We start from the raw sequence: 20909 nt of genomic DNA, 5'->3' as shown, positions 1-20909 counted from the left end.
TATAAACAGATACAGGAGGTGATTTCCTGGTTCCAGTAACTGACAAAAATAAAAAACAAAGGAAAGTTCAGGCTTCAGACGACCACACACAGAGCACATTACTGTAAACCTTTAATCCCTCAATCACAAACCAGAACACAAAGACATCAAACACGCACTGTAAAAACCAGCAGAACTCAGCTTCACAAAGATAAACGATACGATACGATACGATACATGATGATACGATACGATACGATACGATATGATACGATACGATACGATACGATATGATATGATACAATTTGATACGATACGATACGATACGATACGATATGATATGATACAATTTGATACGATACAATATGATACGATACGATATGATACGATACGATATGATATGATACAATTTGATACGATACGATATGATACGATACGATACGATACAATATGATACGATACGATATGATACGATACGATACGATATGATACAATACGATACGATACGATACGATACGATACAATATGATACGATACGATATGATACGATACGATATGATACAATTTGATACGATACGATACGATATGATATGATACGATACGATATGATACAATACGATACGATACGATACGATACAATATGATACGATACGATATGATACGATACGATATGATACAATTTGATACGATACGATACGATATGATATGATACGATACGATATGATACAATACGATACGATACGATACAATATGATACGATACGATACAATATGATACGATACGATACAATATGATACGATACGATATGATACGATACGATACGATATGATACAATTTGATATGATACGATACGATATGATACAATATGATACGATACGATACAATATGATACGATACGATATGATACGATACGATACGATATGATACAATTTGATATGATACGATACGATATGATACGATATGATACGATACGATATGATACAATATGATACGATACGATACAATATGATACGATACGATATGATACGATACGATACGATATGATACAATTTGATATGATACGATACGATATGATACGATATGATACGATACGATATGATACAATATGATACGATACGATACAATATGATACGATACGATATGATACGATACGATACGATATGATACAATTTGATATGATACGATACGATACGTCACGATACGATACGTCTTTGTCAGCTTACACTGAAATTCATTTTGTGTCTGTTTGCAGTTCAGTTTAAGAGGTTGACAGATTATGATATATTTTTCACATCACACATCAAACAGTCACAACAATCATACATATGACATCATATCTGATCTCGACTAGCAGCACACTGATTCTGGTTCAGCAACAGGTTAGACTGATGTATAAAAGAATTCTTCAGCCTGTTGTGTTTAAATTGAAGGACTCGACATCTCCTATTTGAAGGCAGAAGTTGTTCTTCTCTGTTTGATACTGTTAGCGAGTCGGAGCTGCTCTGGTTGTGAGCTGCTTGACAGTGAGTGAGCCACAGGTTGGCCGATAATCTTCGCACGATTCTGATTTGTGTGTTTCTCTGTGATGTGTTCAGGATCAGCGTCAGTAAATCTGCTTTCAAACCAGAGAAAAACTTGAGATCTTTGTTCAGAATCATCAAATTTCTGACTTTTGTTGAATCAGTGAAAATCAATAAATGTTTTAACATCACAAAGGCTGTCATTATTATTATATTATTACATCCCTGGAACCCTGAAAATCTCTTCTGTCCATTCAGATATGGAGATATGTGCTGGATTAAAAACTTCTGCACATAAAGACAAAGATTTTAGAGCATGTATAATACTACTCACATGCAATATGATGGCATTTCTGAATGAGCCTGAGCCTGGGTGACACATAGAGTGACATTAAAAACAAGCACCCAGGGTGAAGAGAAAAGACATGAATGGAGAAAGAGAGAATCTGTTCCTCATACAGCAGCGTGTTAACGAGAAGAGCAGAAAGTAAAGAGAGACAGAAAAAAAAACAAAAGAACGAACAGAAGAGTAAAAATCTCTCGTATGACGAGGTGAGCAAATGAAATCTAACGTTAGATCTCCCCGTCGGTCCCTGCTGGTCTCATGTTGGTGCCGTTCAGTGGCCAGAAGCTTCCTCTTTCACTGCTTCAACCTCCAACCATCCCAAACTCCCGGACCTGACCCCAGATAATCCCCGCTGACAGACCGGCGGGTCTGATCTGGACCGAGGAGGATTTGATTGTGAGTGTGTCATTTTGCTCTATAAATAACAGAGTTACAGCACAGCAGGGGGTAAACGAGGTTATCTGTAACTCCACTCTAAGTGTTACATAATCACCTTAACAGAGTAAATACTCATAATTTTACTTTAAATTCAGGCTTAATACTCCTCCACAGGTTAAAAAACCCTCCAACACCTTCAAAAACAATGAGATGATGTCAAAAATGCTTCCTCATCTAAATTTAAACAGTTTACCTTTATTAGTACCTGAAAACCGTCAGAAATGTCGCGTCATTCATCTGAAAAAATGCAAAAATCCAGACAGTGATTATGTTTGTTACTGAAACATAATAGGAAAACATTTTATACGATGACATCATTTCTAGAGGAGACAGAGTTGATATTTAAGGTGTAACAAACAAAACCAAAAACAGAAAAACTTGTAGGAATTTTAGTGAAACGTGTTTTTAACTGATATGACGTCAGGAACAAATTAATTATCAAACACAACAAACATAATCTGTCTCCCACAAGCAGCCAGAACCACTCTGCAGCTGCACGTCTGGATCTGCACGCCTGGATCTGCATTTCTTTGAGTTTTGTTTACAGTGAAAGATCTCAGCATCACTTCCTCTTAAAGGTGCCATCTCTGACTGCTGCGTTACCATGACAACCAGCGACATAACTGCATCATATTTAACTGTTTTTTTTTAAACATTCTTGAATTTAAATCTTGAATAATACGTTTGTCTACATGAAGCCGCTAAACTCAAACGGCGTTTTAGTGTCCACAGCAGGACGTTCAGCTCGTCCGTCCACATTAAAACGTCAAGATGGGTAATTCTCCTCCTACTGGGCCTACAGACCAGCAAGCCAGCCACAGAAAACCAGTGAAGAAGAAACAGTATACTGTGATTTGTACCCTAAACTTAACCTTAAGCATAACCCTAACCACACTCACGAGAGTTTGTCCCCCGACCCATCGAATCTAGCATTTACCTTTCTGTTTCCACGGCGACAATAAAGAGAACTATTGTTGTTACTGTCATTGTGTTTCTTCTTTTTCCTCTGCCAATAAAACGCAGCGCAACATCTGTTCTGACAGCGATATGACAGCGGTTCTACAAAGCTTTGTTTTCCTCGTACTCACTACGACGCCAAGTCAGCGTTTTCACATTTACACACTCTGGAGGCCATTTTGAAAAAGCTGGACGGAGGCTGAAACAGAGAAGAAGAAGAAGAAGAAGACGGCTTAGTGTGGACAATCGGATCATTTCAGCCTGTTGAAACGTTCATTGATCGGTGTGTGATTGAAAGTAAAATATCAGCCCATCAGTGCATCTTCACATGAATCAACCTGATTGTTTTCTTTAGAAAACGTCGTGTAAATCTGATTTGCTTCACACCCGCAGCAGCAGATTGAGACTGATTCATCCTCATCTGTGAGTTAATCCCACTGTTTCATCTCCGTTCCATGAACCCGCTGCTCTGAACCCGAGGAGACAATGAAACCGAAGCGTCCCGCCGTCCGTCAGTCCATCGCTCATCTACAAACTCTCCGTCCGTGCCAGAAAACGGCGGCGTAAATCCATTCCAGCGAGCGCGGCTGCTGCCATCATGGCGGCAGATTATCACCACATGGCAGATATTTCTCAAACAAAGCTCAAGAGTTTCTGTGTGGGGGCTTTGTGTTTTATTTATTTCCGTCTCTGAGTATTAACATATTTGTGGTGAAAGCCTGCAGATTAACGTGTGTGTCTAACAGGCTTTTCTGCTCCACACACACACACACACACACACACACACACACACACACACACACACACACACAGATTTACAGTGTATGGGACCACGCAGGACGCCGGGATCAATCTCAGGTTGTTGAGTATTTTTGGATGATTCGATTTAAATCATTAAGATAAAAGTCTTTATTTTTCTGCCAACAGAGCTGCAATCAACCATCAATATGAGATTATTTTCACAATTAGTTTTCTCTATAAAATGTCAGAAAATAGTGAAACATGCCTGTTATAATATATACAGGGTATCATTTTGTGTGATCAACAGTAAATATTCAGTTTACTGTCATGTACGACACAGAAAAGATTCAAAAATTCATCTGATTCATCACTTTTAGAGCTGAACTAATGATTACTTTCTTTATCAATAGTGTAAAGAATATCGATCAGTGTTTCCAAGAGATTAATGTGTCTTGTTTTGTCGCAAACCAACAGTCCACAACCGGTTTTTACTGTCACTGAGGACGAAAGAAACCAGAAAAGATTCACATTTAAGAATCTGGAACCAGAGAATTTTAGTATTTCTACCTGCAGGGATCAATACTGAATCCACATCTTCAAACTTCATCACACAGTCGACACAGCAGCAACGATTCTGGATCAAACTGTGACACGTTTGCATAGTTTCCACACAGAAAGTGTTCAGTGACTACAGCCTTCATAGTTTACATCCTCACTTCCAAACTCAAACACTAACATGTATTCATACTGAAATACATCTATATTCAACCAAAACACAAGATGAAACTTTCCTGCTGCGTTTCTATGACTCGTTCCTGTAGATACACTGTAGTACGTTCTATAGAGAGCTACACATCTGACTGTATTTACACTATATACACATTTATACACTATCAACCATTAAAACTACATAAACACAGTAAAACAGTGATGTAATAAAGATCCTCATGTGCTGCCTGTTGTTTGTGTTTTTATCTCAGTGTGTTGAAGTTCAACATGTGGGTTCAGTGTTGAACTGAGCAGGAAATCAAATCAGGACGTTCGATTGATCGATCGTTGCAGCGATGTGACGTCTGATGACAGTTAAAAAAGCTGCTTGTAATTTGTCTCCAACATGGCCGTGTGCTGATGATGTCATGGAATAGCGTAGCATGAACCACGGAGAGGAAGCTGCTCGTCAGCTGTTCCTGAATGACTGAGCCTGCTGTGTGTGTGTGTGTGGGTGTGTGTGTGTGTGTGTGTGTGTGTGTGTGTGTGTGTGTGTGTGTGTGAACAGCTGCTGGATGTCAGTGTGTCGGTTCAGCAGGACTTTCAGCCAAAACTGCAGACAGACTGATGATCTTCTTCTTTGAATAATAATCAGATCTGCTCCAATCTGATCTGTTTGATTGATCACATCTTTATCAAACAACTGATCAATACTGTGCTGTAGTAATAAAAGTAGTAGTATTACTAGTATTATTAATTTCTTAGAGCTCATGGCGACATCTTCAAATAACTAAAAACCAAAAGATATCCATCTATATATGATTTTCTTTAGGAATTAAAGGACTTTCAGCCCTGAGTATTGTCTGCAGGCTTTCTCACAGGCTGCATTCAGCTTCCACCAATAAGACAGGATGTTCATTACCTGACAGACGAAACCCAGGGCTGTAAATAACTCTCTGCTGCTCCTCTGAAGCTTAATAACTGAGCTCACAGTAATAACTGAAGGCAGTCAGATGATGATATTAACATCCTGATCAACTCAAGAGCGTCTTTCATCTGTACTGTATCAGGTGGAACAGCGAGAGGACGCCGCTTAGAGAGATTCTAGTTCATCTCAAAACTGTAAAAGTCTCAGTTGGATTCATGTAACTTTAGATTTTGTGCATCACATCTGTTTCTGTAAATGTCCTGCGATGTGGTAACTTCTGCTTCTCTTGTCTCTGAGAGGATTTTCTCTTCTCTGAATCAAAGTTTCCTCCAGGAATAAATATGGCAGCTCTTCAAACCTTTGAATCATATTTCCATCTGAGCTGAGCTTCATGTCTCCTTTACTGGAGGAGGAATCAGCAGCAGCAGTGAGAGAGACGAGGAGGCTTTAAAACACAACAAAGCTGCAGGACATTTCTGCTCTTCCTTCTCTGAGATGTACAAACAGCACATGAGGGGGTCAGAGGTCACGGCGAGCCTCAAAAAAAAAAAGGGGGATTTGGGGCCTTGAAGGACCGTCTGACAGCGCCAGAGTCTGCTGGCAGTTACAGTGCAGATCCACACGTTACCAAACATCCAACAGCAGTCAAATCATTTTAGTCTCCTTATAATATTTGTCATCAAATCAAATGAGATGATATATAACATAATTATGACATCATAGAAATGTAGAATAGAATAAATAAAACTTTGGATAAAACCTTAAAAACACAGCAGAAAATGCTTGTTAGACTGTGTCCTCTGTCCTAACAGGAGGGGAAAGAAATCTCCACACTTGTGCAGCTGTGCAGACGCAGACACAACACCTGCTGACGATTGGCTCGTTGGTCTGCGGTTCACCTGAACCAATCACTTCCTGGGTGTCTCGGTGCCCTGAGCAAACTCTGCATTAACACACTGCACCCATTCAAATGAATGAGAGGGCTGCTGATGACAGCCTGAACGCCCCCTAACTGCTGATGTGGATTCACTGCCTGCAGCAGATAGAGAGAGAGAGGGGGAGGGGCTGGTCTGGAGGGAGGGAGGGGTGGGGGGGTGGGGGGTGGAGGCAGCCGTCTCGGCCAGAAAGTCAAAAAATATTTGTTCAGTTTTAAGAAACGTGGCTGATGAGGTGAAACAGTTCAGCTACATACAGTCAGCTTTAGCTTTAGCTTTAGCTTTAGCTTAAAAATTCCCTCCAGACATGAATTAAGACTTAAAAATACTCTGCTTGGAGCAATAATGTGTGTCGGATGCTTAAATCCTTAAAACAACATCTCCTCCTCTCCCTCATTAAAAATCCTCCTTCACTGTGTCTCAGTGTTTCTGCTCTGGAGGCTTCAAGTTTCCACATCACACTAGTGTCAGCTGCATACTGGACCACGATTGGCTTCAGACTAGTTGTGATGTCACAAATCCTGCTCGTAGCTTCACAAGTTAAACTGAGATTTAAGGTGAAACTCTCAAAACAAACAAACTGCACAGAGACGGGAACAAACATCCAACTGAAGGACCAAGAAGAGAAACAGGACTTTAACCAGCGGGCAAAGCAGAAATAAATATCACTTTTCTGCAGGTTTATGCTTGTTGAACAGGTGTTTTGATTGGTTTGATTGGCTTTTTACTCCTGAAGGTTTGATTCTATCAGCTAATCTCACCGCCGGGTTTATTCAGGTACCGACTTTATGAGGGGAAAGACGCTTCTAATCTATAATGAAATGTATTTACTGGGCGCTGCTGCCAGGTGATTTATCCTCCTCTCTGTTCGCTCCTCACACATTGCTGCTCCAGACAATTAATTGCCTAAACCACAGACCGCCTCCAAATACACACCCTGCAAACAGATAACCACTGTATGTCTAAAGACGAGAGCAACGAGAGGAACGAGGGGCAATATGCAGCCTGTAAAACTCTCTGCAAAAAAATGCTCAAATTATCTGATTCAGCTTCTTCAATGTGAATATTTTCTGGTTTCTTTAGTCTCTATGACTAAAACTGAATATCTTTGAGTTGTGGACAAAACAAGACATTTGAGGACGTCATGATGGACTTTAGGAAACACTGATCAACATTTTCCTGTGTGTCTCAGTGAGCAGATCTGCAGATGGCAGCTGTAAGCTGAGACAAATCCTGTAAACAGTGACGAGCTTTTGATACAGAGAATAAAATCCTCCTGTACTTTTCAGACATTAAAGTAAAGCTGTTCAGAATGAGCCTCTATTCTTATATCACCTACAAGCCAGCCAGCAGTGAGAAGGTCAAAGGTCAGGGATCACAGCATCCTGACAACAGATGCAACAAATTCTCCTGTGAGCCCAGAAGGACGACACACACACACACACACACACACACACACACACACACACATACACAGAGAGAGAAGCAGAGCGAAGCAGAGAGTTTTCTGTCTCTGGTCTATTCAGAGAGCCACGGCTGTGAAACCAACACCAGCTCCAGTTTTAGGCCTCCGGCTCTGCTTTCGGCCTCCCTGACAAATCCTGGCAGCCGCCACGCCCTCCACAGGGCAACCTAGGACCACCAGGGGCCACCAGGGGCCACCAGGGGCCCCGGATCTCACCCTGACAGGCTTCACATGTGTTTCTGAATCATCCACCAAATCACAGTTCATGTCCACAAACTTTCTCACGTCACAGAAACCAACAATCAATAAGAAACAGGAAGCTTTAAAGGAGCATACTGCTGGGTTTTTTTTCCTGTCTACTGTCTCTTTAAATATCGTTGCAAGCAGCCATATTTTTCCATTCATTTCAGTAAACTCAGAAAAGCAGCTTGCAGGAGTCAAATATATTTGCTTGCATTGAAGTTACATCATTCATTTGATTGATCTCATTAAAATGTGACCATAAAAAAATACATTTATGATAAATTCTCACTGTGTGGAAGCAAATAGAAACCAACAGCTGCCTTCACTGCAAAAAAGAGATGACAGGAAATGAGGTGTTGGACAGAGACCAAACTCAAACCTGTTGTTCTTTTTTGTTTCAGGTCACTCATTTCTAGGAAATTCTTCAATGAATTTATTGAAATATTTCTACTGCACTGGCAGATTTCTTGCATTTGGATTTTTAGGATGTTTTTTGCATTGTTGAGGACATAAAAAATCACTTCAGAACGTCTAGAATATGATGTTATACTTTAGAAAGTGGTCACTGAAGATGTAAGATTGACAGAAACACCAGTTAGCTCCTCTGCAGCAGTTTTAGAAGAGACTTCCACCAAACTGAGGCCAAAGACAGAACATCCAGAAGAAGAAAAGTAGTCTAAATGAATGAAAAGAAGGTGTTTTCAGCAGTTTCTTACCCTGGAGATGGTCAGTGGCATGTTGAAGTCTTTCCCCCCCTGCAGCCTGAAGCCCCAGGGTCCGGGGCCGGGCAGCGACACGGTGTAGGCGCTCATTCTTCCAGACAAGAAAAGTTCCTCCGAAACGGACGATTTAAACCAAATTTTGTAAAAACCCCACACAGCAGCTGGAGGGACGGGAGGGAGGGCCAGCGGCGAGTAGCCTCTAAAAAAAAAAGAAGACAGAGAAGAAGAAACGGGCGTCAAAAAAAAAAAAACAGGTGAAAGACGAAGCAGGAAAAACAAACCTGGAAAAAAAAGTGTGAAATGCTTGAAAGAAGAAGAAGAAGAAGAAGCTGAGAGAGGAAAAAGGAGAGGACTCGCCTGCTCAGATGGGCTGAAGTGACAGCCTAAGAATAGCCAGAGATAGCACTGTGGCATTGTGGGGGGGGGGGGTGGCGAGGTGAGGCGGGGTGAGGCAGGGTAGGGGTGGAGGGGGGGGCCTGAAAGGAAAGGAGGGGGGGTGGACTTATATGGCGTGAAAGGGGACACCCGGTATGCCAGGCTCGCTGTGATTCACCGGAGCTAATATAGACCCAGCAGATTCTTCTAGACCCCCCCTCCCTTCCCTCCCCTATCCTTCCTCCCCCTCGCCATCATCCCGTCACGCCCAGGGTCTCCCTCGCACCCAATCAGGGGCGATGCCAAGAAACGTCTCATTATCTTTGTGGTGATAAAGCTGAAACTGAAAGGGCACGAGCTAAGTGGCTCCGATAGCAGAAAGGTCAGCAGCAGACTGGTTATTACAGCGAGGTCGCAGGTTCAACGCCCCCCCCACACATACACACACACACACATTACTGCTGAAGTTCCCTACAGCAAGGCATCCGACTACAAACTGCATCTGTCTGGTAGCCAAACTGTGTGTCTCAATAAACAATAATATTTATTATCTAGTCTGTTCTTCTAGAAAAACAACACAACAGGTTGTAATGTCAGTCGCCAAAAACACAAGCTATGGTTAGTTTGAGTGACATCTGTCGTCGTAGTAACTGTGGGTTAGGGTTATGGGTTAGGGTTAGGGTTGAGGGTTAGGGGGTTAGGGTTATGGGTTAGGGTTAGGGTTAGGGTTGGGGGTTAGGGGTTAGTGATGGGTTAGGGTTGGGGGTTAGTGATGGGTTAGGGTTAGGGGTTAGTGATGGGTTAGGGTTAGGGGTTAGGGGTTAGGGTCGGGGGTTAGGGTTATGGGTTAGGGGTTAGTGATGGGTTAGGGTTAGGGGTTAGGGTTATGGGTTAGGGGTTAGTGATGGGTTAGGGGTTAGGGTTATGGGTTAGGGTTATGGGTTAGTGATGGGTTAGGGTTGGGGGTTAGGGTTAGGGGTTAGTGATGGGTTAGGGTTGGGGGTTAGGGTTATGGGTTAGGGTTATGGGTTAGGGCTAGGGGTTAGGGTTAGGGTTATGGGTTAGGATTAGGGGTTAGTGATGGGTTAGGGTTAGGGGTTAGGGTTATGGGTTAGTGATGGGTTAGGGTTGGGGGTTAGGGTTATGGGTTAGGGCTAGGGGTTAGGGTTAGGGTTGGGGGTTAGGGTTATGGGTTAGGATTAGGGGTTAGTGATGGGTTAGGGGTTAGGGTTATGGGTTAGTGATGGGTTAGGGCTAGGAGTTAGGGTTAGGGTTAGGATTAGGGGTTAGTGATGGGTTAGGGCTAGGGGTTAGGGTTATGGGTTAGTGATGGGTTAGGGTTGGGGGTTAGGGTTATGGGTTAGGATTAGGGGTTAGTGATGGGTTAGGGCTAGGGGTTAGGGTTAGGGTTGGGGGTTAGGGTTATGGGTTAGTGATGGGTTAGGGTTAGGGGTTAGGGGTTAGTGATGGGTTAGGGTTGGGGGTTAGGGTTAGGGGTTAGTGATGGGTTAGGGTTAGGGGTTAGGGGTTAGTGATGGGTTAGGGTTGGGGGTTAGAGTTATGGGTTAGGGTTAGGGGTTAGTGATGGGTTAGGGCTAGGGGTTAGGGTTAGGGTTATGGGTTAGGATTAGGGGTTAGTGATGGGTTAGGGCTAGGGGTTAGGGTTAGGGTTGGGGGTTAGGGTTATGGGTTAGTGATGGGTTAGGGTTAGGGGTTAGTGATGGGTTAGGGTTGGGGGTTAGGGTTATGGGTTAGTGATGGGTTAGGGTTAGGGGTTAGTGATGGGTTAGGGTTAGGGGTTAGGGGTTAGTGATGGGTTAGGGTTATGGGTTAGGGTTAGGGCTAGGAGTTAGGGTTAGGGTTAGGGGTTAGGGTTGGGGGTTAGGGTTAGGGTTAGGGGTTAGGGGTTAACATATATATAACGATGTATATGTATGTGGACAGAGTTCCTCATTCAGAGGAGGAGGCTGGATGGAGGCTTTAACCCCAACAGTGGACTTTGTTTCCTGTTTCCAACTGCAAGTTAAAAAGCGTAACTACGATCATCTCCTAACCTTTAACCCTGTGGTTATTATTGTAGCCATGACGACGAAGGTGCCCTAACTTTAACCCATAAGAACCCATGGTGACACAGGTGTCACCAACCCTTTTTAATGTTCTGGAAAATTCCTTATAACAGCTTTATCCTTGATTTGAACTCATGAAGTCCCTAAGTGACATCTACTGAACATCCTGGTGCAGTCATGTGACCATGTGTGGATCTGTGTACCCATGACATCACTTCCAAAATGGTGGTGTGCCTGGTCAACCCATTTAACAATTCTGATGCTTTAATAAGATGTCCTGTATTACATTTAACCTGTTCTTGAACAAATTGATATAAGACAAGTTAGGGAAATAATATATTATGACATATATGTTACATTACAGATCTTTGACACTGAAGGTAGAATTCTAAAATAAAAATTCAGAAATGTGTTCCTTGTGGTCCATTTGGTCTGTTTTATATTCCCCATAATTTTCCTTTGAGGAGAAATGGGTTCTTATGGGTTAAGATGTCTCATGGTGCGTTTCCAGCCACACCTTTTTATTCACATTTTCAATTTCCACATGTGTTGAAATGCCAGAAATTCAAAGTATTGCAGAAATGTTTTCACCCTGAGGTGTAAAAGTTGTTGCGTGGATAAAAAAGCAAATGTTTGGTTCAGATGGAAACCTGACTGGAGAGAGACTTTGTTGATCCTCTGACTTTAATCTAGAGCCACCAGAAGATTTACTGAAATATCTTGACAGTTATTGGATGGATTGCCTTGATGTTCGGTACAGATATTCATGTTTCCCAGAGGATGAATCTTAATGACTTTGTTGATCCTCTGATCCTTCAAAATATCTCAACATCTACAACAAACAGAAATGTCATATTTCCATCATATGTTCCTCATGGTTTTCCATTGTTTTAATGACATCATCTCATTGTGTCCTCTTCTTCTAGCCATGACGATGAAGGTGCCCTAACTTTAAGGAAGTAGTAACTTTAACTCATCACATGTTTCTTTAACCTTTAACGAAGTTAATCATTTGAACCCAAACCTAACTAATTTAAACCTCACCAGACCGGTGTGTTTCTGGACAACAACAGAGGATAATAAGATATATCAGGCTTTGATACACACATAATACTTGTTAATAGATCAGTTCATTGTTAGTTTGGATCTGAAGAAATAAAGAAAATATCACCAGAGTCAAGCTTTAAATTTCCTGAATAAAAACAGTTTTAAAAGTGATGACAGCAGTCAGAACATTAACAGCTTCTGTCTGTGCAGTAACAGATGTATGTCAGAGTAATGGTCTTTTATATTGGCAGGTGTTAACAACAGGTGGAAGCTTCCCTGACACACACACACACACACACACACACACTCACACACACACGCACGCACACACTCACACTCACACACACACGCACACACTCACACACACACACACACTCACACACATACACACACACACACTCACACACACACACACACACACACACACACACACACACACACACACACACTGCTGCTGAGTTGTCAGCATGTGTGAGGTTTCATGTACTGACCACACAAATGTTTCTTCTATTCGACTACACAGCCTATAAACCTTCTTGTAACTGGGGGTTTAATAGTAATCGTCCATTGTTTTGTTTTGTTTTGTTGTTTTCTACAGTTTATCTGAACAGATATTTAGAAGATACTGAATGTAAAATACACCTACACTTAGTTTTCTATATTAATATTCTGTCTGTTTTTTTTAAAAAAAAAAACAGCTTTGATTGGAAATCGTTATTTCAGGGAGTTTTTTAGCGAACAGTTGACTCAGTTTAACATAAAAACAACTTAACTCAATAGAAAGGTTGTACAGTAATCCAATTACAATTTATAGCACTCTGAGTATAATACCTGAGGTTCAGCAATATCTTACTTTGGGAAATATAAACATGTTTCTTCTTCAACAGCTTTTTCTTTTATTTTAACAAAAGAAACCAAAAGTTCTCAAATCTTAAATTGTGTTTTAAAACAAGAACTTAATAAAATTGTGACTAAAATTGGCAAAAAAATCTGATTAAAGATCGAGACAACATGATGATGAATCAAACGACAGTAGAGTTCAAACTATTAGAAAATTAATCTGAAACTATTTTGATAATTGATCTGTTGTTTAAGTCATTTATGGAGCATGAAAATAAAGAAAATATGTCTCAAACATTCTCTGGGTCAAGATTTTTCTGCTTTTCTTTGTCTTATGTGATAATAAACTGAATAAATTCAAAACGAGACATTTGAAGACATCACTATGTTCTGTAGGAAATACATATAACGTATGTAACGTGTGTAACGTGTCTGCATCTCGTCAGCGGTGAGGCCGGACGGGGCTGACAGGCTGATCTCAGAGCAGCCTGATCTTCTCAGCCTGTTATATCACCGGCTAAGTTTAGACGCCTTTGTCACAGGGAGGAATCTGAAGAGAGAGCGACGTCCCATGATGCAACAGGCTATTAGGCAGCTGGTTTGAATGTTTTTAAAGGATCAGTGTTTAGGATTTAGTGGCATCTAGTGGTGAGATTGTAGACTGCAACCAACTGAATACTCATCCTCCTCTTGTGTGTTTAGGAGAACCTCGCGAAACTCATGAAAAAAAAAAGTGGAAATCTCTCTTTAGAGTCAGTGTTTGGTTTGTCCGCTCTGGGCTACTGTAGAAACATGGCGGCCTCCGTGGAAGACGATCTGCTCCCTCCGTAGATATAAAGGCTCATTCTAAGGTAACGAAAACACGATTCTTATTCTTATGGGATTATACACTAATTAAAACATACTTATAATTAAAGCTGCAAGCAGCATTGGTCAGGACCTCGCACTCTGGCACGAGACTTTGACCTACAAATCTTGAATTTACATGTGTTTTCTATCTTTTATTGTTTTTGAGATATTAGAGTGTGAGTTTTAAAGTCTTTTCTTGCTCCTCCTGTGATTTTATAATGAGTGTGTATTGCAGAATGTTTGACAGCACTGAGGGAGTGACATCACCAGGAGCAGTTGGAGAGGAGGATTTTAGAGTACGCTTCTTGTGAAATATCCTCATAAATCCCATGACTTTGGCCAAATCTTACATTAAAAATTATATTTTAGTGGGAAATTTCGTTGCAAATCCATTGATACAGGTTTGAAAGTGGTCAGACTTATAGTTTAGACGCCAGAAGCCTCTGTTTGACACAAAGTTCATGCCCATAGATGGCCTCTCCATTGGTTTACATTGTAAGGGTGATGTGGCACTGCAACGTTCAGGGCTTATAAAATCCAAACCGTTCAAGTTAAAACAACTTTCTTTCAGCATAGTGTCATAAGTCATGTATTAAAGTTTGAAGTCGATACCATTAACGCCCTCGGAGGAGATAGCATTTGTTTGGGGGCCAAAATTAGGGCAAAGTCTTATCTTGAAAGGCTAATTGCGGACTTCCTGTTGGATTTAGGTCAGGGGTGTCAGATGATTTGTAGGTCTTGATGAGACGAATAATTGAGTTTTGGTTTGATCTCTCTACGACATTCCTACGGGCCGTGGCGGCCATTTTAGTTACATAGGTGGCGCTAGAGAGCACATTTTTTTATAATGATCATATCTGCTGAGGATTGATGGGTTTAAATAAAAATAACAGAAAACCACATAAATCGGAATATGTCCTTTTTATGCATTTAATTGTACAGATGACAGATGTTTGTTATTCTGCACAAATGACAAATAAAGTTGAACTTGTCTCCATAATTACCGGCTCCATGATCACATTCCTGCTCCACCTTTATATTTTGACCTCTGGCACCACACTCAGGACAAACTTTACATTTTTAGCTCCACTACTGATTATATTTTACTCATTTTGTGGGTGTAATGCACCCTGCAGCCTCTAGGGGAAGGGAGGGGGGGGGGGCTGGTGGGGGTTTAGACCGAGTTCACGACATTTTGGAGCTTCAAGTTTAGAAAACAAACTGTCTCAACTCGCTGTCGCTATGTGAGCCGCTGCTCGCTGCCCTTCATAGAGAGCAGTGAGTCGAGACAAAACCATTCACAGCTACATGAGCTGAGTGTGTGTGTGTGTGTGTGTGTGCTTGTTTTTGTTACCTCACTGGGACCTTTTCTGGTATAAACACCAACCTTATTGGGACCAGTAGTCCTCATGGGGACCAAAGCCCGGTCCTAATGAAGCAAAACATCATTTCCGAGGTGCTTTATAAGGTTAGGGGTAAGGTGTGAGTTGAGGTTATGTTACACTCTCTACAGTCTCAGAGAGTCACTCTAGACAATCCAACACACACACACTTGTGAACAGTTTGTCATTTTAAACAGCTTAATTGAGCTGCCTTGTTAAGTTAAAGGTCAGCTCAGTAAATAATACAGACACACTGTCCAATACACACAAACTGGACGAGTGTGTGTGTATTCATCACGTTATGGAGACGAGAATCCGCCGACTACGAGGTTATTTCAGGGTTTGAACTTGTGTTTTTGTTAACGGTTTAAAACAACAACAAGCTCACAACAACATGGAGACACACCATGTGAAGGAAGGCTCGCCTCTGTCCGCTGCTGTTGTTTGAATATCAGCAGATAAACTGATTCTCCAGTCGGTGCCGTTAAACTGTTGCAGAAGAAGAAGAAGAAACAACGAGATGACGTCATTAAAAGAGCGACAGTCAAAGCTCAAACGATGATGGAAATATGACGTTTCTGTTAGTTTCATGTATCAATGTGAGGAAGGTTACAGCCTCCTCATCATCGCTCCACACAGATCTGATGTTTTCAGCTCTTCAGCGACGTTTAAGTCACATGATTTATTCACTCACATTTTTATCCACACAGCTGATGTTAGACACGAAACACTGACACACTATTCTGAGATTTTTTGAATTTTCTGTGTTTCTACTCATGTTTTTTTAATTGCAGATTGAAAATGCGAATAACATCAGTTTCCTCCACACACACGTTGCCAGGACTACAGTTCATAAAGCTCTGACACACTGACGTATCAGGGTTCACTTTCTCTTATCATTGTTTAGTGGTTTGCTGATGTAGTTTTATAAAGTACGTTTCATTGTGATTGATTAAAGATCCCCTCCACACATGTTTCAAGACGTATATAAATACTCTGCTTTAAATAATAATTTGTCTGATGTGTTTTTTCCACCAGCAAAGTTCTTTAAAACCAACATTATCATTCATGTGGAGTCGTGTTTCTGTCCACCTGGTGAATGTGAGTCCAATATTCACTCTCTTTTAGCTTCTGTTTTTGTTCTCTACCAACTCCTGAGGGAAATATCTGACTCTTTAGCTGCTAAATGCTCCACTATGTTCACCAGCTAGTCTACAGCTAACTGTGTCTGTTTGGTGCTGAGCAGGTAGTGTACAGTGACTTTTTACAGCTTTTTTCTCTGGAAACGACGCTATGAGACGCTGAGAGTGAACCAGAACAGTAAAGTTGCAGCCGGACAGATAAACAATGAGCTGAAACTCACTATAAAGCTCCGTAAAGCCGAGAGGAGCTGCAGAGTCACTGTAGGTTCATCACTACAAGTCACGACCAACACGTTACACACTGACAGATCAGACTGTGGAGGAGAGAAATATATATAATAGAGGCTTTAAAGCGACGTCTCCTCTTTCCCCTTCATTAAAAATTACAGAATCTATGAATATGCAAATACTGTTGAGTCGATTAATTGATTAGTTGATGGACAGAAAAGTTATTAGCAACAATTATGATAAATAATCAAATAATCGTTCAAGTAATTATTTACACAAATATGGCAGAAATGTTCCAGCTTCCCAAATATGAATATTTTCTGGTTTTCATTCTCCTCCGTGATAATAAACTGATTATTTTTGACTTTGGAGAGTAACAGACAACCGACCACACAAATAAATGAATTAATTGGGAAAATAATCAGTAGAGTAATCGATAATAATAATAATCATTAGTTGCAGCTCTGCAGTAAATGTTGTAATAACCAGTTAGTCGGTCTAAATATATGAAAACATGTTTACATTTCAGATTCAGTTGTTCGATTAAAACAACAAAACTTCATAATAATAAAAACTAACCTGTCTGTTTACTCTGCGCTCCTGCATGTTAAGATATAAACACGTTACCTGTGATAAGTAAATAAATAAAAACGTGTGTTCACCTTTTATCTCAGGTGACCTGCAGTCAGACACCGCCCACCTGCTCCTGCTCCGCCCTGCGGGGCCGCTCCGTGCGCCGAACTCAGCGTACCCCCCTGAAAATCAAACAAACCGAACATGTGAAGCCTGAAATCTGTGAATCATGTCAGGCCTGAAAACTGGAAGCAGCAGCAGCTCCGGCGGGCTGTGAGCCGGCGGGCGGTGAGCCGGCGGGCGGTGCCACTTGTTGCCGGCCGGTGAGGATGATGATGATGGTGAAGATGAAGGGATTAAACAGGAGAGAGCACAGGCACGCGGGCAGAAACAGGTGGAAACAGTGTGAAAGGGGAATACCTGCCGCTGCTGCTTCTCTCCGGTGGCCCCGCAGCTCCGGGAAACGTCACACGCCGACCGGGACAACCTGCAGTCCGGGATCCGGGGATCCTGCTCCGGTCCCCGGCACGGGCGGAGGGAGGAGGAGGAGGGGGGAGGAGGAGGAGGAGGAGGAGGGAGGTGGAGGGGTGTTAACGGTGGATTTTCATTAGCAGGGTTTTTATTTAAAGAGGCAGCAGCCTGAGAGAACAGACGAAGTTCCCTCAAGTCCTGAAAGATGAAACTTTCTTCTCATCTTGTGCGAAGAAGATAATTTATTATAAACTCAGATTGTTACACAATAAAACTCTTGCTGCTCTTTCACGTAAAGGAAGAAAGAAAAGCCATTAATTAACAAGTTATTAACATTTATACCTGCAGACTTTATTTATTTTCATTAAACACATATAACAGGAAGCAGGAAGAAGTACTCAGATCCTTTACTGCAGTAAAAGTACATAAGTATTATGAGCTTGATGTAGTTAAAGTATTGCAGTAAAAGTACATAAGTATTATGAGCTTGATGTAGTTAAAGTATTGCAGTAAATGTACATAAGTATTATGAGCTTGATGTAGTTAAAGTATTGCAGTAAAAGTACATAAGTATTATGAGCTTGATGTAGTTAAAGTATTGCAGTAAAAGTACATAAGTATTATGAGCTTGATGTAGTTAAAGTATTGCAGTAAAAGTAGTGGTTTGGTCCCTCTGACTGATATATTATTATATATGACATCATTAGATTATTAATAGTGAAGCATCAGTGTTAGAGCAGCATGTTACTGTTGTAGCTGCTGGAGGTGGAGCTAGTTTACACTACTTTATATACAGTTAGCTAGTTTAGTCCAGTGGTTCCCAACCTAGGGGTCGGGCCCCTCCAAAGGGTCAGCAGATAAATCTGAGGGGTGGTGAGATGATTAATGGGAGAGGAAAGAAGAAAAAACAAAGTTCTGATACACAAATCTGTTTTCAGTTTTTGGACTTTTTCTCTAATCTTTGATTTTTGCTGAAATATTGGATCATTTGAACATTTATTGAAATGAAAGCATGTGAGAAGTTTAGAGGGAAAAATCACTATTTGGTGGAGCTGTTAACAACTCATAGACATGTGAAATGTGACCCCGACTACACACTGCTTTTTGTAAGACGTCAAAAGACAAAAAGGTTGGAAACCACTGGTTTCATCTTTAACAATGTGTTGTATTTTAAAAGCTTGTTATATTATCCATTGTGTCAAATCTTCATCTGAAAAGTAACTAAAGCTGTCAAATAAATGTAGTGGAGTAGAAAGTACAATATTTCCCTCTGAAATGTAGAAAGTAGCATCACATGGAAATACTCAAGTAAAGTACAAGTACCTCTAAACTGTACTTAACTACAGTACTTGAGTAAATGTACTTAGTTACTTTCCACCTCTGTTATTCAGGGACACAAACATAAAGCCTCCTGTGTAAATGCAGCTTTATAATACAAACATTCAGTTTGCCATTTTATCTTTTTGTCTTGTAGTTTCATCCAGAGGAAGATGAGGTAACGAGTTCTTTGGTTGTAAATAGTAAATAATTGTTTAATAGTCACAGTCGCTGATGAGTCATCAGACCTGCAGTTATTAATGATTATGAGTCATTAATAAAGGGTTAAATGTTTCACACATATAAATATGTAGTAAATTATCAGTATCAGTCTGACACACTGATGCATTCACTAAGTTCTCTGTTCTTTCACTTAAAATTCATGAAATGTAATTAATATTTTTTATTCCCACAAAAGGATCACAGGATCCACAAAACTTTTATGAGCATTTTGATTTCTCATTATCATAAAAAAAACGTTCCTGTTTTGACGTAATCCTTTTCACAGTTTAACAAGATATTTAAGATTTGTTATAATGACACATTTTCATGTTATTATTTCACCAAATTATTCCAGTTTTACAAGAAACTTTTATTGTTATATAACAAAAACTTTCTCTTCATTAGTTTTAATAATTAATTTATCTCTCGTCATTTTTAAGCACAAAAAGCCAAAAATTCTCTGTTAGCAGCTTCTCACATGTGAATATTTGCTGGTTTCCAGTTTTCCATGATAGTGACAGAACATCTGAATATGTTCACTTGGGCTTCAGGAGATATTGATCAACACTTTATACACTGATCAATCAATCGATTATTAAAGACAATAACAGGATCTGTCCTTCAGTTTGGTTAAACACAACTTTACAACTAATGAGCTCAATAGAAACTAAAACTATGAAAATCTTCAGACAGAGTCAGACTGACTTCACTGATGATCATTTATTACTAATTAGAGATTGATCAGATTATGTAGATAATCCAGCCTCGTCAGTAGTTTCAGTTAATTATACGACAGCTGGGAGACTGATTGTTTTGTATTTATCACAGTGACATTTTGCAGGTGAAACACATCAGTTAACTGCTGTTAGTTGAACATTTAGTTAATTCTGTAGTTAACAAGTGCTGAAGTACATCTGGCTTTAATCATAGAGTAGTAAATGATTAAAGGACGAGTTCACAGTTTATCAAGTGTGTATTAAACCAACAGTCAGGAGTCTAAATGAACATTAAAGCTGTGTTTCTTGCTGTAATCATTCCTCCTGTTCATACTGACCATTAGAAGATCCCTTCATAATGACCTTACAATGGAAGTGATGGAGGACAAAATCCACAGTCCTCCTTCTGTACAAAAATGTATTTACAAGTTTATCTGAAGCTAATATGAAGCTTCAGCGTCCAAATGAGTCAAATCAAGTAGATATCTTTCAACGTTACAGTCTTTTTAGTGCCAAAGTTCCTCTTTTTGTTACTATACTTCCACCTGCAGCTCAACAGGGAAACACTGTCCAAGGAAACACAAAGAGGGAATTTGATGCTAAAAAGACTGTAAATGTGTCAGATATCCACTTGATATGACTAACTCAGACTGCTGAAGCTGAATAGAAGCTACACACAGACTTTTAAATGACTGTGTG

General features: G+C 40.5%; 1 protein-coding gene across 14 annotated transcripts in view; it reads right to left on the bottom strand.

Annotated features, from left to right (window-relative positions):
- The window catches only part of LOC137197482 (LIM domain-binding protein 3-like), a 101701-nt gene extending 83691 nt beyond the window's left edge, over positions 1–18010 (bottom strand). For 13 of the 14 annotated variants that reach the window (XM_067610932.1, XM_067610937.1, XM_067610940.1 and 10 more), the window contains exons 1-2: positions 9340–9400; positions 8977–9181 (exon numbers count right to left, since the gene is read on the bottom strand). In XM_067610932.1, the coding sequence (XP_067467033.1) occupies positions 8977–9072 (96 nt within the window). In that variant the 5' untranslated portion in view covers positions 9073–9181; positions 9340–9400. Of the gene's footprint in view, positions 1–8976; positions 9182–9339; positions 9401–17573; positions 17667–17904 lie in introns of those variants that run through there. The other variant, XM_067610931.1, reaches the window with a different exon arrangement.
- Between the last annotated feature and the right edge of the window lie 2899 nt (positions 18011–20909).

This window comes from Thunnus thynnus, chromosome 14, assembly GCF_963924715.1.
Source record: "Thunnus thynnus chromosome 14, fThuThy2.1, whole genome shotgun sequence".
Lineage (NCBI taxonomy): Eukaryota > Metazoa > Chordata > Actinopteri > Scombriformes > Scombridae > Thunnus > Thunnus thynnus.
This window is presented reverse-complemented; position numbering and strand designations above follow the sequence as displayed.